The sequence below is a fragment of the Orcinus orca genome, chromosome 9, assembly GCF_937001465.1.
Source record: "Orcinus orca chromosome 9, mOrcOrc1.1, whole genome shotgun sequence".
NCBI lineage: Eukaryota > Metazoa > Chordata > Mammalia > Artiodactyla > Delphinidae > Orcinus > Orcinus orca.
This window is the reverse complement of record NC_064567.1, coordinates 55,521,609-55,543,012: the sequence shown is the minus strand read 5'-3', so window position 1 is coordinate 55,543,012 and position 21,404 is coordinate 55,521,609. Positions and strand designations below refer to the sequence as shown.

At 36.7% G+C, this 21,404-nt stretch overlaps 1 protein-coding gene across 3 annotated transcripts in view; it reads left to right on the top strand.

Annotated features, from left to right (window-relative positions):
• LRRD1 (leucine rich repeats and death domain containing 1) overlaps positions 1 to 21,404 on the top strand; it is a 31,348-nt gene that overhangs the window by 3,799 nt on the left and 6,145 nt on the right. The window contains exons 1-3 of one of the 3 annotated variants that reach the window (XM_049714757.1): positions 11,889 to 12,024; positions 13,743 to 13,897; positions 15,022 to 15,220. In XM_049714757.1, the coding sequence (XP_049570714.1) occupies positions 15,052 to 15,220 (169 nt within the window). In that variant the 5' untranslated portion in view covers positions 11,889 to 12,024; positions 13,743 to 13,897; positions 15,022 to 15,051. Of the gene's footprint in view, positions 1 to 11,871; positions 13,898 to 15,021; positions 15,221 to 21,404 lie in introns of those variants that run through there. The other 2 variants (XM_049714758.1, XM_004265613.3) reach the window with 2 other exon arrangements.

Genomic DNA, 21,404 nt, shown 5'->3' with positions numbered 1-21,404 from the left:
AGCTGCCAGTCAGCTGGGTCACTCTGCTTCTGAGTGTTGGCTGGCTAAAGGCTGGGGTGACAAGTTAAATGTCCTTCATCACCCAGTAGTCTAGCCCAGACTACTTCACGTAGGTAAGGGTCTCAATAACTGTTGACAGGACAGTTGTATAAGCCCCAACGTCTTTCAAAACTCTGCTGGCATCATGTTTGCTAGTGCTCCATTGGCCAAAATAAGTCACATGGCCAAGCTGAGATACAAGAGGTGGGGAAATATTGATTCTAACTCTTGGAGGAAATACAGAGATAGGCAACATTTGTGGCCATTTTGTAATTTCTGATTCTGCTTTCTGCCCCAGGGGCTGAACCATATGGACTGCATCAAGTGTGTCTCATGCTCTTTGGCTTCCATTTGGGTTCAGCAAATGGGGAACAGCAGCAGAAGATAAGAGGAATGGAGGAGAGTGAGATTGAGGATTTATTCCCTTGGCTCTCTTGCTGCAGCACATTGCTGCAGACTGACTTGTTCCTCCATCCAAAGGCCCAGCTCCAGTCAGGTGGCCTTTCTCCATAGTGCACTATCTGGGTTCTATTTTTCTATCTATCTGTCTATCTATCTATCTATCTATGTATCTATCTATCTATCTATCCATCCATCTACCTACCTATCTACCTACCTACCTACCATCTATCTATCTATATCTTTCTCTCTCCTAGAGTACAACGCTATCCTTTGTGGTTTCCCTACACTCTACCCACACCTTTGAAAATAAGCTCTCTGTTAAATTTTCCTCAAATTACTCAATTTGAATGGATCATGTCTTTCCTGTGGGACCCCGACCGATACAGAAGTAAATATTTAAGAATTTCTTAAATGAGGCACAAAAAGCAAAAACTATAAAATTAAAATATGACAAAACACATTGTGGAAATAGAATTCTAGACCCAAATACTCTGACTCAGCCATAGTTGAAATTACAGTTAAAGCCATAAGCCATACATTTTGAGAAATTTTGAGTGGAGATCATTTGGACACAGATTTTTTAAATAAGCTTTAACACTCAGTTAAAGCAAAATCCAAAAGTGTATTGATTAAATCCCGGTCCAGTCTGGTGTGGTTACAGTTCTACTAAAGTTAGATCTACACATGGAAATAATATAATTTATTTAATATGCCTGCTATTATGGACATTTATGTTATAGCCAATCCATTACTATTACAAACAATGCTTTTTGTGTCCACTTAAGAATTCATTCTCTATCCTAATGTCATGAAGATATCCTCTTAATATCATCTACTTGAAGTCTTATTGTTTTACTTTTCACATTTAAATCTATAGTCCACCTAAAATTGATTTTTGTGGATGGCAAGATAAGGGTCAAAAATCTTTTTCTTTCTATATGGATTCCCAGTTGACCCAGAATCAAAAGCTATTCTTTCCCCATTGTTCTTAATGCCATCTTTGTCATAGATGAAGGTCCATATATGCATGGGTCCCATTCTTTTAATGTCAACCTTTTTGTGGTTTTATGCTTTAGAGTTATCTTTCATAAATAGCACTTAGGTTTTCTTTCTTGTTTTGTTTTTTAAAAAAATTGGTTATTTATTCCATTCACATTTATTTTGATTATCAACATATTTAGACTGGATACCCATTTCTACGTTGATCATGACTTTCACCATAGTTGCTAGGAAGTCTTGTCATTCCTTTGTAAGTGTTCCCTCCCTACTCTCTGACTGCTCTCATGATATTTTCATTGTTTATAATGTTCTATAGTTTCAGGGTAAAACTTTTTATTTATTCTGCTTTGGATATGCTGTACATCACGGATCTGTGGATTCATATTTTTTATCAGTCCTGGAACATTCATAGCCATTATTTTTTAAAATATTGCTTTTGGTTCATTGTCTCTACTTTCTCCTTTCGAAACTCTAATTAGACATGTTGGCCCATTAAATTATATTTTCCACGTGCTGCTTTACACTTTCCTTCTCCTTATCTCTCTTTACTACATTCTGGATATATCTTTCATATTTTCTAGTTCACTAATTGTACAGTTGCTCTAGCATCATTATTGAAAAGACCATTTTTTCCCAATGCTCCAAAGTCCCATCTTTTTCATAAATCAAGTATCCATATGCCATAGTCAAATGTCTGTTTCTGGGACTTGTATATATTCTACTGATCTACTTGTATATTCTGTCTTTTTTTTTGGCTGTGTTGGGTCTTCTTGCTGCACACGGGCTTTCTCTTGTTGTGGTGCACGGGCTTCTCATTGTGGTGGCTTCTCTTGTTGTGGAGCTTGGACTCTAGGTGTGCAGGCTTCAGTAGTTGTTGCACATGGGCTCAGTAGCTGTGGCTCACAGGCTCTAGAGTGCAGGCTCAGTAGTTGCAGTGCCCGGGCTTAGTTGCTCCACGGCATGTGGGATCTTCCCAGACCAGGGATTGAACTCATGTCCCCTGCATTGGCATGCAGATTCTTAACCACTGAGCCACCAGGGAAGTCCCTACTTGTATATTCTTGTACCAATACCATATCACCTTAATTACTGTAGCTTCATAATAAGGCTTGATATCCAACAGGCAATTTCTCCCACCTGCATTTCCTTCTTTAAGAGTATCATGACTATTCTTGGCCCTTTGTCTAAGTACTTTTAAGAATCAGCTTGTCAAGTTCCACAAAAAGAAAGTTAGGATTTTGATTAGAATTTTATTCATTTTATAGATCAATTTGAAAAAAAATGCTCCATTTATTTAGGTTTTGTCCAATTTATCTCATCACATTTTGTAGTTACATTAAGTAGCATTTTTTTTGTAGAAGTCTTACACATTTTTTTTAGATTTATTCCTATGTACTTGATATTTCTGGATCATAAACGATACCTCTTTAAACTTTCATTTCTAACTCCTTTTTGTTGGCATAAGAAACGAAATTGATTTTTTTTTCTTTTTTTGTGCGGTATGCGGGCCCCTCACTGCTGTGGCCTCTCCCATTGTGGAGCACAGGCTCCAGACGCGCAGGCTCAGCGGCCATGGCTCACGGGACCAGCTGCTCCGCGGCATGTGGGATCTTCCCGAACCGGGGCACAAACCCGTGTCCCCTGCATCAGCAGGTGGACTCTCAACCACTGCGCCACCAGGGAAGCCCTGAGATTGATTTTTGTGTGTTGAGCTTGTATTCATCAACATTACTTTATGTTCTTATCAATTCTAATAATTTATCTGTAGATGATCTTGGATTTTCTACATATATAATTATATTATATGTAACTAATGACTTTTATTTCTTCTTTTATAATCACTATACAGTTTTTCTTTGCCTCATGACACTGGCCAAGATCTCCAGTACAATGTTGAATAGAAGTGATGATAGAGGGCAACATTTTCTTGCTTCCAATATCAAAGGGAAGTTTTTACTGTTTCAGCACTAGGTACGACATTTATTGTAGATTTTTTATTGACACTGTTTAGCAGATTAAGGAAATTCTCATGTATTCCTAGTTTGCTAAAAGTTTTCTTTAAAGTTATGAAAAATGTTGCAATTTATCAAGTGCTTTGGCATCTATTGAAATGATAATATGGTTTTTATCTTTTAATATCTTAATGTGGTAAAATAAATTTTCTCATGTTGAAATCAAACCTTGTATTTCTGGGACAAAGGCAAATTAATCACAAAATATTCATCTTCTGGGCTTCCCTGGTGGCGCAGTAGTTGAGAATCTGCCTGCCAATGCAGGGGACACAGGTTCGAGCCCTGGTCTGGGAAGATAGCACATGCCGCGGAGCAACTGGGCCCGTGAGCCACAATTACTGAGCCTGCGCGTCTGGAGCCTGTACTCCGCAAGAAGAGAGGCTGCGATAGTGAGAGGCCCGCGCACCGCGATGAAGAGTGGCCCCCGCTTGCCGCAACTAGAGAAAGCCCTTGCACAGAAACGAAGACCCAACACAGCCATAAATAAATTAATTAATTAATTTAAAAAAAAAAGTAATATAAAAAAATTCATCTTCTTATATATGCTAGTTTCTAAAATATATAGAACAGTTTTATAATGTGTAGAATTTTTGCATTTTTGCCTTGAGTAAAATTGACCTGTAATTTTCTTATTCACATTGTCTTCCTTAGGTGTTGATATCAAGGTTAGTCTCATAAAACATGTTGAAAACTGTTCCCTCTTTTTCTGTTCTCTTGGAGAGTTTATGAAATATTGAAACCATACCAGTTTAATAGAAAGAATTTAGGAGGGAGACTAAGGTGGCAGTGTAGGAGGACATGGAGCTCACCTTCCCCACAAACACATCAAAAATATACCTTCATATGGACCAATTCTCACAGAAAACCAACTGAAAACTGGCAGAAGATCTCCTATATAACCAGACCTGCAATAAAGATCTCCATATAACTGGGTAGGCCCCAAAAAAGCAAGGGCATCCAGTGGAGACTGGTGCCCCTGGGACACATCTGTAAGGAAGAAAAGGTCCACATGAGTGGACTCTCGCCCTGGGGAGCCCGCTTGCCTGCTGGGAAATCTGCTGAGACAGACAGAAGGGCTGGAGAAGCCTAGACTCTCACGAGGAGTGCCCGCATGCTGGTGTGCTAACAATCAGGGAGGAGAGAGACTTGCTCTGGTGGCTACCAACTTGCTACATTTCCCAATCCAAAGAGGTGAATACCCTGGCCCCATTCACTCCACACCACAGGCTGGTGCGAGATCAGGGCAAAGATTCAGTCTAGCTACACAGAGACAGACTGAGGCACCTGAAATGTGATCTGGGCAGAACTGCAGAGACCATTGTCAGCACACACTTGAGGGCTGTGGGTGAAACTGGGAAGACATTGTCAGCTTGTGCACCAGGTGGTGCCAAGAACATGCAGTGGCTAAGAACTTGGGCAGACAGGTCCTGGGAGAAGACTGCCACAGAGGCAGTCCAGATCCCAGGAGGCAGCACAGCCACCTCAATTCCTGCAGCCACAACACCCTGACCCCAGCCCCAGGCTATTGCACACCACAGCCTTGCACTAGATTTGGGATGAACACAACAGAGAAAGGGGATGCGATCTTGGGCTGCTTCTGAGTGGAAATGCAGATGCCTACACAGGCAGCACACAGGTCTGCTGTTAACAGCATGGGCCTCACTTGCTTCAGCAATCATCTCCTTTGGTGCAAGGCATGCACCCAACGGCAACAGAGCCTGATCAAACCCAACCTTCAGGGCTTCTACTCCAACAACTGGGGAGCAGATCCCACCCCCAATAGGGTAGTGACAACCACAGAGCAAAGAGGAAGCCCCACTTCACATCCAGTACAGCCTCTAGACACCACAACATCAATCATAACCCCTTATCAAGGGGATAACAGCCAGCATACTCTGAAGAAAGACGTGGCTGTTATGTATACCAAAACCAATCCTTGCACCAAAAATATTGGAAACGCACAGTCTTCACAGGGATGATCCCACATAAAAACACCCCTTCAAGACCACAGTAGATAACTGTTTCTCCTAAATTCATAGAGACATAGAAAGTTAAGTAAAATGAAAAAGCAGAGGAACTACTTTTAATAAAAAGAACAAGAGAAGTCCCCTGAAATAAAAAAACAATGGAACAGACCTCATTAGTCTACCAGACCCTGAGTTCAAAAAGGAGATAATAAAAATGCTAAAGTAATTAAAAGGAGATAATAAAAATGCTAAAGTAATTAAGAGAGATTTTCAATAAAAATGAAGATCACTGTAACAAGGAACTAGAAACTATAAAGGTGAATCAATCAAAATTAGACAATTCAATTGCCGAGATAAAAACTAACCTAGAAGCAATGAATAGCACTAAATGAAATGAAAGAACAAATAAGTGATCTGGAAGAGAGAATAATGGAAATCACAAAGTCAGAACAGCAGACAGAAAGACAAATGAAAAAAAATGATAGCAACATATGGAATCTATGGGATAATATAAAGCATGCCCACCTACGCATAATAGGGGTTCCAGAAGGAAAAGAGACAAAAAGGGGGATCGAAAATGTATTTGGAGAAATTATGGCTGAAAAATTCCCAAACCTAAGGAAGGAAACAGATATTCAAGTACAGGAAACCCAGAGGATCCCAAACAAGATGAACCCAAACAGATCCACAGCAAGACACATCATAATTAAAATGGCAAAAGTTAAAGATAGGATTCTAAAGGCAGCAAAAGAAAACAAAGAGTAAGTTACAAGGGAATCCCCATAAGGCTGTCAACTGATTTCTCTGCAGAAACTTTGCAGGCCAGAAGGGAGTGGTGTGATGTTTTCAAAGTCCTGAAAGGGAAAACCTGAAAACTAGAATACTCTATCCAGCAAGAATATCATTTAGCATAGAAGACAAGATAAAAAATTTCTCAGATAAGCTAAAACTAAAAGAATTCAGCAATACTAAACCTACCCTAAAAGAAATATTGAAGGGTCTTCTCTAAACAGAAAAGGATCTATAGGAAATGGAAAACCATATAGGAAAGGCCAATATATAAAAGAATTGAAGATCACTTAAATAAGCCAGTACATAGTTCAAAAAAATAATCAAAAATTTTGCAAAAGCAATGATAACTATTACAATTAACAGCAAAAGGATAAGCATGAAGATGTGAAACAGGACATCAAAATTGCAAAATGTGGGGGAGAGGAGTATAAATATATAGATCTTTTAGAATGTGTTTGAATTTGTATGACTATCAGTTTAAAGCAAGTAGATATAGTCATGGGTCAACATACTTGAAAACTAGAGTAACCACAAATCAAAAACATACAACAGATTCACAAAAAGCAAAAAGAAAGGAATTCAAGCATACTGCAAAAGAAAATCATCAAACCACAAAAGGAAAAACAAAAAGAAGAAGAAATGAACAAAGAAGAACTACAAAAACAACTGGAAAACAAGGTTTAAAATGGCAATACCATTTTACATACCTATCAATAGTTACTTTAAGTGTCAATGAACTAAATGATCCAGTCAAATGACATACAGTAGCAGACTGGATTAAGAAAACCAAGAATCTACAATATGCTGCCAACAAGAGACTCACTTCAGGGCAAAAGACACACACAGAATGAAGGTGAGGGGATGGAAAAATATATTTCATGCAAATAGAAATGACAAGAAAGCAGAGGTAGCAATACTCAAATTAGACAAAACAGACTTTAAACCAAAGGCCATAAAGACAAATAAGTACATTATATAAAGATAAAGGGATTAATACAACAAGAGTATATTACATTCATTAACATATATGCACCCAATATAGGAGCACCTAAATATCTAAAACAACTAACAGACATAAAGGGAGAAACTGACAGTACTACATTAATAGTAGAAATAATTGAAATTATAATTGAAATTATTTCAATTATTTAAGAGGATAGAATTATTTCATCTTTTCTGACCACAACCATATGAAACTAGAAATCAACCACAGAAAGAAAAACGAGAAAAGAATGAACACATGGAAACTAAACAACATGCTACTAAAGAAAACAATGAGTCAACGATGAAATCAAAGAAAAAATCAGAAAATACCTCAAGACAAACGAAAATGAAAATACAACCTTACAAAATCTCTGAGATGCAGCAAAAGCAGTTCTAAGAGGGGAGTTCATAGTGACACAAACCTTCCTCAAGAAATAAGAAAAATCTCAAATAAACACTTAACCTATCACCTAAAAGAATTAGAAAAAGAAGAAAAAACAAAACCCAAATTCAGCAGAAGAAAGGGAATAATAAAGATCACAGAGGAAATAAATACAATAGAGATTAAAAGAAACAACAGAAAAGATCAATAAAAACCAAGAATATTTTTGAAAAGATAAACAAAATTGACAAACTTCAAGACAGGCTTACCAAGAAGAAAAGAGAAAGGACCCAAATTAACAAAATAAGAAATGAAAGAGAAGAAATAACAACTGAAACTACAGAAGCTGAAACTACAGAAGAAATAACAACTGAAACTACAGAAATACAAAAAAAAAATCATAATACTATGAACAGTTATATGCTAGGACAACCTAGAAGAAATGGACAAGTTTCTAGAAACATACAGCTTGCCAAAACTGGGTCAAGAAGAAACAGTTAATTTGAACAGAGCAATCACTAGAAGTGAAACAGAATCTTTAATGAAATTCCCTGCAAACAAAAGTCCAGGACTGGACAGCTTCACTGGGGAATTCTACCACACGTACAAAGAAGAACTTATACTGATCCTGTCAAAGTACTCCAAAAAATTGAAGAGGAGGGAACATTACCAAATTCATTCCATGAAGTCACTATCATCCTTATAACAAAACTAGACAAAGACACTACAAAAAATGAAAATTACAGGTCAATATATTTGATGAGTATAGATGCAAAAATCATCAACAAAATATTGGCAAACTGAATCCAACAATACATAAAAAGGATCATACACCATGATCAGGTTGGATTCATACCAGGGTCGCAAGGATGGTTCAACATATGTAAATCAATCAATGTGATACACCACATCAACAAAAGAAAAAACAAAAACCACACAATCATCTCAATAGATGCAGAAAAAGCATTTGACAAAATTCAATATCCATTCATGATAAAAACTCTTACCAAAGTGGGTATAGAGGGAACATATCTCAACATAATAAAAACAATATATGACAAACCTACAGTCAATATTATATTCAGCAATGAAAAGCTGAAAGCCTTCACACTAAATTCAGAAACTAGATAAGGATACCCAATATCACCACTTCTATTTAACATAATATTGGAAGAACTAGCCCCAGGAATTAGGTACTAAAAAGAAATAAAAGGTATATGAATTGGAAAGGAAGAGGTAAAACTGTCACTATTTGCAGATGACATGATACTCTATATAGAGAACCCTAAAATCTCCAAACAAAAACTATTAGAACTAATCCATGAATTCAACAAGGGAGCAGGATACAAGATTAATATACATAAATCCGTTGCATTTCTTTACACTAACAATGAAACACCAGAAAGAGAAAGTAAAAAAAAATCCTGTTTAAAATCGATTAAAAAAAATTACCTACAAATAAACTTAACCAAGGAGGTTAAAGACCTATACACTGAAAACTATAAGACATTGATAAAAGAAATTGAAGATAAGTCAAAGAAATGGAAGGATATCCTATGCTCTTGGATTGGAAAAAATAATATTGTTAATATGGCCATAATACCCAAAGCAATCTAGATTCAATGTGATCCCTATCAAAATACACATGACATTTTTCAAAGAACTAGAACAAATAATCCAAAAATTTATATGCAACCACAAAAGACCTAGAATTGCCAGAGCAATCCTGATTAAAAAGAACAAAGCTGGAGGCATAACTCTTCCAGACTTCAGACTATACTACAAAGATACAGTAATCAAAACAGCATGGTATTGGCACAGAAACAGACATATGGATCAATGGAACAGAACTGAGAGCCCCAAAACAAACCCACATACCTATAGTCCATTAATCTACTACAAAGGAGATAAGAATATACCAAGGAGAAAAGACACTTTAACAAGTGGTGTTGGGAAAGCTGGACAGCTACATGTAAATCAGTGAAATTAGAACACTCCCTCATACCATATACAAAAATAAACTCAAAATGGTTTAAAGACCTAAATATAAGACATGACACCCTAAAACTCCTAGAAGAGAACATAGGCAAGACATCCTGACATAAAGTGTAGCAATATTTTCTTAGATCAATCTCCCAAGGCAAAAGAAATAAAAGCAAAAATAAACAAATGGGACCTAATCAAACTAAAAAGCTTTTGCAAAGCATAGGAAACCATCAGCAAAATGAAAAGACAACCTACAGAATGGGAGAAAATATTTGAGAATAATGTAATGGACAATGGGTTAATATCCAAAATATACAAACAGTTAATATAACTCAACATTGAAAAAATAAGTAAAAACAAACAACCCGGGCTTCCCTGGTGGCGCAGTGGTTGAGAGTCCGCCTGCCGATGCAGGGGACACGGGTTCGTGCCCCTGTCCGGGAAGATCCCACATGCCGCGGAGCAACTAGGCCCGTGAGCCATGGCCCGTGAGCCATGGCCGCTGAACCTGCACGTCCAGAGTCTGAGCGTCCGGAGTCTGCGCGTCCGGAGCCTGTGTTCCGCAACGGGAGAGGCCACAACAGAGAGGCCCGTGTACCGCAAAACAAAACAAAACAAAACAAACAAACAACCCAATCAAAAAATCAGCAGAAGACCTAAATAGACATTTATCCATAGAAGACATACAGGTGCATGGAAAGATGCTCAACATCTCTAATTATTAGAGAAATGCAAGTCAAAACCATGATGAGGTAGCACCTCACACCAGTCAGAATGGCTATCAACCAAAAGTCTACAAATAATAAATGCTGGAGAGGATATGGAGAAAAGGGAACCCCTCTACATTGTTGGTGGGAATGTAAATTGGTGCAGTCACTATGGAAAACAGTACAGAGGTGCCTTAAAAAACTGAAAATAGAGCTACCATATGATCCAGCAATTCCACTCCTGGGTATATATCTGGAAAAGACGAAAACTCTAATTCAAAAAGATACACACACCCCAGTGTTCACAGCAGCACTATTTACAATAGCCAAGATATGGAAACATCCCAAATGCCCATCAACAGATGACTGGCGTAAGAAGATATATATACACAATGGAGTATCACTCAGCCATAAAAATGAATGAAATATTGCCATTTGCAGCAACATCGTTGGACCTAGAAAATATTATGCTTAATGAAGCAAGTCAGATAAAGACAAATATTATATGGTATCACTGATATGTGGAATCTAAAAAAATAATACAAATGAATATGTATACAAAACAGAAATAGACTCACAGACATCATAAACAAACTTATGGTTACTAAAGGGGAAAGGTGGGGGAAGGGATAAATTAGGAGTATGGGATTAACAGATACAAAGTACTATACATAAAACATATAAGCAACATGGATTTACTGTATCACACAGGGAACTATATTCAATATCTTATAATAACCTATAATGGAAAAAAATCTGAAAAATATAACTGAATCACTTTGCTGTAACCTGAAACTAATACAATATTGTAAATCAACCATATTTCAATAAATAATAATAATAAAAAGAAGGAGCAGTAAATATAGGGAGTTGTGTAGTCAAGTATTGGAGAACTGAAAAGGTAGAGGGGGAACTGCAGTAACATAGAGATAATAAATACAGGAAGTAGCTACCACCCTTAGGGATGATGGAACGAAGGGAAGAGGTTGGGTTATTAAAAACCACAAACTTGGAGGAGGGACCTACAGAGATGGGATCCAGACCTCTGAAGAAGGGTGCTGCCTAGTTGTGCAGGTTCCTCAAGAGTCAAACAAAAGACTTAAAGTCAGGCGTTAGTCCTTGAAAAGGTTGTTTTACTTCTACTTTTTATAGAAAGCATCCCCTTCTTTAAGGCATTTTACTTCCACCTATTGGAGAACTGTCATAACGCACTGAATTTGTTGGGACAAGATGCTTCAATACCATATGTAAACCTACAATATCCACAATGAGAATGGTACTCTCTGCATGTGGCACGGGGGGGCCACTGGCTATTCTCTGTCTTCCAAAAATTTGCTGAGTTCTTTCATTCTCTCATGTATCCTTCCTCATTTTCTTTGATCTTTTTTATTCCTTTCTATAATTTTAATGTGGTATCAAGAGTATTGTGATAAATGCATGCAATCAATAAACTATCTTTAGCCAGAAATTATATATAAGTTAATTAGTTATAAATGTATTTTAATAATTATTAAATTACTTATTATAGAATAAAGTTGTATTAAAATTCATTTGTAATTTTAACAGCTTTATTATATCTCTTCACATCATTTGTTTTGTAGGTTCAAAGGAAAAAATTAAACATGAAAATTATAATTGAATTGCAATCTTGTATTGGTATAAAACATATCAGCAAAGAAGATGTCTGAAAAGGAGAGTACTTCAGAAGAGCTAGAGGATCTCACTAGTCAATTTAGGAAAGAATCTAGATCACGGTTAGTGGAGAAATCTGGAGTTATTAAAGAAACATCAAACTCTCTAAAGGAAGCTTCTGATGGGACCACTTCCAACCAAATTTGTAAAGTGCGTCCTAGAAAAAATACATTAGGTATATGTGATGATACATCAACATCCTCCTCTGGAAGTAAGTCTAAGAGAAATGAAGAACAAAGGAAAACTCTTCAATTTTCTGAAACAATTGCTACATATGACAGTTTGCAGTCAAAAAGTGAAATTTCACAAAGTTCATCACTATCAGTAACTAAGATGAGTGCTGAATATCAGGCTTTCGTTGACTCCCTAACTCATGAAACATTAGAAAAAATTAGTCCACAACTCTCTGAAGAAAATCAGAAAGGACTTGGCTTAGGATCAGATAAGTTTACAGTTAACCTCAAAGCCAAGGGTTTACAAGAATTCCCTAAGGACATTTTAAAAATCAAGTATGTAAAATATCTCTATTTAGATGAGAATGAAATCAAAACTTTTAAAGGGGCAGACTCCAGTGATCTGCTAGGACTTGAAATTCTAACCATGCAAGAAAATGGGTTATCATCACTTCCATCTGAAATTCAGTTACTTCATAATTTAAAGCTATTAAATGTCAGCCACAACCAAATATCACATATCCCTAAAGAAATATCACAGCTTGGGACTATCAGGCAACTGTTTTTAAATAACAATTGTATTGAGGATTTTCCTTCTGGCTTGGAAAGTCTTGGAAACTTGGAAATTTTAAATTTGGCTAAAAATAAGTTAAGACATATACCAGATACTCTCTCTAGTTTGAAAAACTTGAGGGCTCTCAATCTGGAATATAATCAGTTAACAGTATTTCCTAAAGCTCTGTGCTTCCTTCCAAAGTTAATTTTACTAAACCTTTCTGGAAACCTGATAAACAGTTTGCCAAAAGAAATTAAGGAACTTAAAAATTTAGAAATACTTTTACTTGATCACAATAAACTTACCTTTTTGGCCGTGGAAATTTTTCAGTTGCTCAAAATGAAAGAACTCCAACTGACAGACAATAAATTGGAAGTTATTTCACACAAAATTGAGAATTTTAGGGAACTTAGGATTCTAATACTTGATAAAAATTTATTGAAAGACCTACCAGAGAAAATTTCCCACTGCGTAATGTTGGAATGCCTTAGTCTTAGTGATAATAAGTTAACAGAACTTCCTAAGAACATACATAAGCTTAAAAATTTAAGAAAACTCCATATAAACAGAAATAATATCGTGAAAATACCTGAATATATTTCACATCTTAATAATATGTTCAGCCTAGAATTTTCAGGAAATTTAATCGCAGACTTTCCTATTGAAATAAAAAACTGTAGAAAAATAACTAAAGTTGAATTGAGTTATAATAGAATAATGTATTTTCCACTAGGTTTGTGTGCTTTAGATTCTCTTTATTATTTGGGTTTTAATGGAAATTATATTTCAGAAATACCTGTAGATATATCTTTCAGTAAACAACTGCTTCATTTAGAATTTAATGAAAACAAACTCCTAATATTTTCTGAGCACTTATGTTCTCTTATTAATCTTGAATACCTTGATCTTGGTAAAAACAAAATAAGGAAAATTCAACCATCTATTTCCAATATGGTATCGCTCCGTGTTCTTATTTTATGCTGTAATAAGTTGGAAACTTTCCCCATAGAAGTGTGTACTTTAGAAAATTTGCAAGTACTTGATCTTTCAGAAAACCAAATACAGACTATTCCTTCAGAGATCTGTAACTTAAAAGGAATCCTGAAATTAAACATCTCAAGCAATCAATTTATATGTTTTCCTATTGAACTTTGCCAACTTCAATCACTGGAAGTGCTGAATATAAGCCAGATAAATGGGAGAAAGGTAAGAGATGGATATTTAGGACTTTGTGGGGAAGGCATGACTGAAGGGGATCAGAATCTAAGCTGTAGTGTGTGTGTGTGTTTAATTTAGCTGGAATACTTTATTTTGTAAAGGATAGGCTTTTTTTTAAAACCTCAAATGCGGCTTACAAATAAACTTTTCAACACAAGAGTTTTATAGGAAAATATTTCATTAAAATGAAATCCCAAGTAATTAAAGCTGACAATTTTATAGACTTATTTTTATTTCAGTTTAACTGTGAAAGGAGTTTTAAAGTTATGGATGTAATATAATTTAGAACTAAATTTTAATCTCCTTGAAGTTAGGGATTGTCTGTTATGCTTCTTTTATATGTAGAAGAACACTGAGCACAATATCCAGTATTCACCTTGTTGTTTGATTATTTCTGAGGGGCCCATATATTCAAAACTCTTTTGTTCACTCATAGAACTTCCTTTATTTCAAACACCACTTGTGATGGCCTTAGTTTTTCTGACGATGCATATTTTTTCTTTGCCTTAGCAGAGTATCTTAATTCCTGTTACTTTGCAATACTTTTCATACTAGGAATTTTCATTTGAGGCTATATTGCCAAACTGTGTGTGTCCATTATAAAGAAATTTACTGAGCACTTACTCAAAATGCATCATGACTGGGAGCATGTATACAAAAAGGATAAAACATATATCATGTCATTTAAAAATCCAAGAAGAACACATAAGGGACTAATAAAAAGTAATGTTAATGAGAGTAGGAGTAAAGAGATCAAATATGGAAGAGAACAGTTTAGAAAGACTTCAGGGCGGAGAAGAAATCAAAGCAGGGTAAGCTTTAGGGATGGAAGAAAGGGATAAGGTGGCAATGAACACTGAGTGTTGGGAGAGTGAGGAAAGTGGTTAGCAAGCCACAGGGTTGAATTGGTAGCACTGGTCAGACTGGGGAAATACCTGCATGCTACACAATTTGTTGTGGGTTTTATTAAGCAAGGGAATCACAAAGACTTTGTGACATAATGAAAATATATCTTTTTTAGGACAAAAAAACTCTCCTTCCATTTTATTTTATTAAAAGTTTTAGTCATAGAAATATTTATTAAAAATATAATTGTTTAACCTTTGTTACAGTTAACAAGACTTCCGGAAGAGCTGTCTAATATGACTCAACTTAAAGGACTTGATATCTCAAATAATGAAATCAGAGAGATGCCAAGAAATATAGGGGAGCTGAGAGGTTTGGTTAGTTTAAATGCATACAACAATCAAATAAGATATCTGCCACCATCTTTTCTATCTTTAAATGCTCTCCAGCAACTAAACTTGAGTGGTGAGTGTCAAGCATAACCAATAAGCATAATAAATTAAGTTGAGTTTTGGTTTCTAGGTTGCAAATTTTGCTGACAAGACAGAATGACAAACAGTCAACATCATGTATTAAGTGCCAATAGGAAGGAAATGGCTAGTCCAGGTACAGAAGATGAGAGCAAACCATAAGGTCCAGTTCCTTCCCTAAAAGAGGTTATAATCCAGCTGGGGAACCTGCACACATTTTCATTTCTTTTCTGTTTTCTCTGCCTATACCCAGTCATTCATTATTTCTTCCCTTTGTGAACCTGACCTCATCTCTCTCTCTTCACACACCTACCTACACAGCCTTAGGTCAGCATTTTCTCTATTTTCCTTCTCTGCTGGCTCCCTGATCCCACTCCTACACCCTACAATACTCTAATACCTTACACTCTTTTACAAAGTAAATCACTTCAATAACAACAACAACAAAAAGTAAATCACTCACTCTAAAAATATCAGAATTCCCAAAGCTAGACTAGTATTTTTCTTAATAATTTTTATTATGAAATATTTCAAACTTACAGAAAAATAATAAACACCTATGTACTTACTCTCAGGTATAAGGAATGCTAACATTTTGTGTTATTTACTTGAGATATTTTTGATTAAGAAATAAAATAGAATTGAAACTTTTTTTGTACTTCTCCCCAAACTAGAAGTAACCAGTGTACTGAAATTGATGTATATCTTTTTTTTTTTTTGCGGTACGCGGCCTCTGACTGTTGTGGCCTCTCCCGTTGCGGAGCACAGGCTCCGGACGCACAGGCTCAGCGGCCACAGCTCACGGGCCCAGCCGCTCCGTGGCATGTGGGATCTTCCCGGACCGGGGCACGAGCCCGTGTCCCCTGCATCGGCAGGTGGACTCTCAACCACTGCACCACCAGGGAAGCCCGATGTATATCTTTTAAAAATAGAAGTGAAACTTCTTTTGTACTTCTCCCCAAACTAGAAGTAACCAATGTACTGAAATGGATGTATATCTTTTTTCTATCCATGTTTTTATACATATATATATCCATAACAAAATAACATTATTTAGAGTTTTAAATTTTATTATATCTTATACTATATGGTATGTAATTTACAATTCTGTAACTTGCTTTTTCATTTGTCATATTTCTAAAGTTAATCCATGTCAATGTATACATAGACCTATTTCATTCATTTTAAATGTTGCATAATATGTATAATATTCAATTACATGGTTAAACAACAATTAATCCATTATCCTGTTGATAGACAATTAGGTTGTTTCCAATTTGTTTGCTACTATAAATATCCCTGTACATGTTCCTAGTATACATCTGCTTGAGTTTTTCGAAGTGCATATAGCTGTAAGTAGAATCACTGGATCAGAGGTTATGTACATCTTCAACTTTACCAGATATGAGGAAATTTATGCCCATAGTGGTTGTACCAGCTAATCTCATAAACAGCTGGGTTTCTAAAATTATATCTTTCAGTTGAAAGTAGCACTTATAACCAGAGCCCTGCACCTTCTTAAATTTAGAGGATTTCTAGATTAAAAACAAACTCATCTTTTGGGTGCACTAGTACCAGTAGTACAGTAAAACCTACAGTAAATATATCAATACTTAGATATAATGCAACTGGCATTTGTTTCCTGAATCCCCAGAACACCTAGTAAGCTGGCTATGTAGGTATACATCAGTTTGCGATCACTTGCAATAAGGTAAAATAACTCAGCCCTGCAATTTAAGTTTTTGGTCCCACTTTTGTATTTTGGCAAAGTTTCACTGTTTTTTAGGGAGGTTATCTATTTTGTCCAAGTGTAGGACACGCTTCACTCAGCTACTATTTGTGCATAAAAAAAAAAAAAGGCTGACCAGAGTCTTCTGACCCACTGGAGAACACAACTACCAATAGAAAGCACAGTTCTCTCGAGGTTTTCTAGTACAAGAATCAAGACGAAATAGGAAGATCACAGACTTTTCTGCAAGCTTAGCCAGTTCTCTGTTAGTCCCTATCAGAATTAGAAAAGTATATCAGTCAGGATCCAGAAACCACACCTTAGTTAATTACTAAGTAAAATCTTCTTAACTGTTTAACTAAAAGGGTAAAGAGAGAATCCTAAGGTTATCACAAAAGTAGCAATGGCAGGAAGCAATAACCGTCTTATGGCTAAGGGAATAAAATGAAGAATTTGGAATTATTAAAACTTATAAGTTTGGAAGAGGGGTCACGCAGTGGTGAAACTCGGAAGTCTGAGGATGAAGTACTGCTTGCCTGGTGCTTGTTCCTCTGAGCTTGGGGATGTTAAGTGTGTATTTGTGTAGGGGTGTGTGTGTGAGAGAGAGAGAGAGAAAGAGAGAGAGAGAGAGAGGAGCTAGTTCTGCAAGTGTTGGGAAAACTGCAAACTGCATTCACCTGTTATATGGGCTGGAACTGCTGCCGGTGGGGTAAAAGAGTGTTGCTGGTGTGACACTCAAGGAAAAACAGTCAAGGAGCCCACGAGATGGGTTTGGATCTAAGAGATCCAAAGTATGGACTAGTATTTTCTAGTCCATACCCATCTAGTCCAAACCCATCCAAGAGATGGGTTTGGATCTAAGAGATAATCGCTACACAACTGGCATGCCCACAGTCTCCAGCTTTCCTTGCCAGATTTGAAGTTATAATCTGTTTCCTCCATTCATTAAACGAAGCTAACAGGAATACCCACGTCATAGATTTGGACTGAATGAGACTTTGAAAGCTGGTAGCATCTTCATTATTCAGACAAAAGACATTTATATACAGTCTTGAGAATTAGTCCCCTGTCACTAACGCTAGTGGATTTAGGAAGATAACCACTTTGAACCTCAGTTTTTCCATCAGCAAGATAGGAAAGCTATAACTTCTGTTTGTTCATAGAATCGTGGAAATATAAGTTAAAACTTATGAAAATATTTTGATAAATGTGAGACATTATACCAGTGAACAGGATTTATAGATTAATTCCTTGCTTTCCTCAAAGCACAGACTTTGAAGTAGGACATTATTTAGAATTCTAACTCCATCATTCACATCAGCTAGATTATCCAATTTGCTGGTATAGTAATGTTCCCAGTACTCTATAATCTTTTATTTCTGTAGAATCAGTAGTAATGTTCCCATTTTCATTTCTGATTTTAGTAATTTGAGTCTTGCTTCTTTTTTCTTAGTCCATTGAGCTAAAGCTAATGGACTAAAGCTAATTTGTCAATTTTGTTGATCTTTTCAAAGAACCAACTTTTGGTTTTGTTGATTCTATTGTTTTTCTATTCTCTATTTCATTTATATCTGCTCTAATCTTTATTGTTTCCTCCTTCTGATAGTTTTGGATTAATTTGCTTATCTTTTTCTAGTTCATTTAGGTGTAAAGTTATTAATGTGAGATATTTCTTCTTTTTCAGCTATAAATTTCATCCTAAGCACTGCTTCTGTTGCATCCATAATTTTTGGTTATCGTTTTCATTTTCATTCATCTCTTTGTATTTTATAATTTCCTTTTTGAGTCCATCTTTGACACATTGGTTGCTTAAAAGTATGCTGTTTAACTCTGTAAATTTTCCAGTTTTCCTTCTATTATTTTTCATAGTTTCATTCCATTGTGGTCAAAGAAGATATATTGTATGACTTTTTTCAGTCAATTTTAATTTATTGAGACTTGTCTTGTGGCTTAATATATGGTCTATCATGGAGAATGTTCTATGTGCACTTGAGAAAAATGTGTATTCTGCTGTTGGAGTGTTCTATGTATGTCTGTTAGGTTTAGTTGCTTTATAGTGTTGTTCAAGTGCCCTATTTCCTTACTGACCTTTTGTCTAAATGTTCTATCCATTATTGAAAGTGAGGTATTATAGTCTCCATCTATTACTGTAGAACCACTTGTTGCTCCCTTCAATTCTGTCAATATTTGTCTAATATGCTTTGGGGTTTTGCTGTTAGGTATGTATATACTTATAACTGTTATATCTTCTTAATGTAATGATCCTTTTAAAAATATATACTGTCCTTTGTCCTTTATAACAGTTTTTGACTTAAAGTCTATGTTATCTGATATTAGTAAAACCACCCCAACTCTTTGGTTAGTATTTGCATGGATATCTTCTTCTGTCCTTCAATACCTGGAGCCATAAAAGAAAATACTACTTTCCCAGTCTTTGCAGCTTAGCTCTATGCTGGGGCACTTCAATGCTAAGTCAGGCCACCTATGACTCTGCCTTAGCCTTCTTCGCCTGATTGTGTGAAGCCCAAAAATCCACCACAGGCACAAACCTAGGATTCTCTCAGTTCTCTTCTGTGCATGTGTTCAGTCCTAGATATGCTTACTGTACTCCATTTCCCCCAGGATACACCATGGCCCTTCTCAGCCCTTATTCCCCCAAGAAACTCCCTCTTCAGCCTCCTCCTTCCTGGGCTTTTGGATCTGTTTGCTGCTTTCCCTGTCTGCTGTTCCTTGCCCCAGGTAGGCTCAGACATGTGTGTCTTTACATGTGACAACAACTTGCCATTCAGGAAGGCAGCTCCATCCTGAGTCGGGGGAGCAAAACAAAAGTCAGTCTCTGTGTCAATCCCTCGGGGAATCAGCAGACAGGTCAAAATGCAAAGCCTCAGTATTAAAAGAACAAGGTCCATGTTGGCTTTCTGGCACCAGCAAGCTGCACCAGGAATGCAGGCTGCCCTCCCCACAGCTGTTGCTGCCATGCTGGGAAATGGAGGGTGGTATGGAGACGAGTGAAAAAGCCACAGTGCTCTCTTACCAAAATTCTCCTGCCTTTTTCTTCATTGAGCAGTATCCTAGTAACCGTAAAATTCTGGATTAAGTTCCAGAATTCTGAGAAAGCTGATTCTATCAGCCCTTTCCAGCTTTTGATTGTTTCAATTGGAGGGGCTGATATTTTGAGAGGCCTACTCTGAATTTTCTGTGGCATTCATTCCAGGTGTGTTTTTCATGTTTATTTATACTGCTTGGATTTTGCTGTTTCTGGTCTATATATTCATGTATTTTACTACATTGGGGGACTTTTTTAAACTGTTATTCCTTCAAAATTTTTTTCTTCGTCATTTTCTTTCTCTACTCCAATTTCCTTTACATGTTGTCCTACAAATCCCTAAAGTGCTCTCTCTCTCTCCGTGTGTGTGTGTGTGTGTGTGTGTGTGTGTGTGTGTGGTGTACACAGAGCTTTCAGCATCTCATATTGATCTGCCTTCAAGTTTACTGACTTGTCTATCATTTCTATCCTATTGTTGTCTCTCCAATTAATTTTTAATTTCAGATACTGAAATTTTCAGTTCTAGCATTTCCATTTTTCCTTTTTTATAGTTTATATTTCTCCTCCAAGATTTCCTTTTTTTTTTTTTTCGGTACGCGGGCCTCTCACTGTTGTGGTCTCTCCCGTTGCGGAGCACAGGCTCCGGACGCGCAGGCTCAGCAGCCATGGCTCACGGGCCTAGCCGGTCGGCGGCATGTGGGATCTTCCCGGGGCACGAACCCGTGTCCCCTGCATCGGCAGGCAGACTCTCAACCACTGCGCCACCAGGGAAGCCCCAAGATTTCCTATTTTTTTCATTCATTATAAGAATATCTTTCTTTACATTCTTGAACATCATTGTATTAGCTGCTTTAAAATTCTTATATGTTGACTACAGCAATTGAGTTGTATTTTTCTCTTGGGAGTGAGCCACATTTTCTTTTTTCTCTGTTTTGAATCGTGAACTCTATAATCAATTCTGTTTCTCTCCAATGTTGATATTTGTTTTTGTTGCTATTGTTGCTTCATCAGGCACTTAAGTTGCTGGACTAAAAATACAAACTCCTTCCCTGCAAATGGCAGCTCCTTAGATCTCAGTTCAGTACTTTTAGCCATTAGCTGTTATATCAGTTTTCTATGGGTATGTGACAAGTTTCCACAAACTTTCGCTTCTTAAATTAATAAAATATTTATTTCACACAGTTTCTGAGGGTCAGGAACCCAGGAGGTGTTTAGCTGACTTGTTCTATCTCAGAGTCTTGTATGAGATTGCAGCCAACCTGTTGGCTGGTGCTGCAGCCAGGCTTGATTAGGGCTGGTGGATTTGCTTCAAAGCTTATTTATGTGGCTACTGGCAGCAGGCTTTAGTCCCTTGCCATATGAGCCTCTTTATGACATGGCAACTGGTTTTCCCCAGAGCTAGTG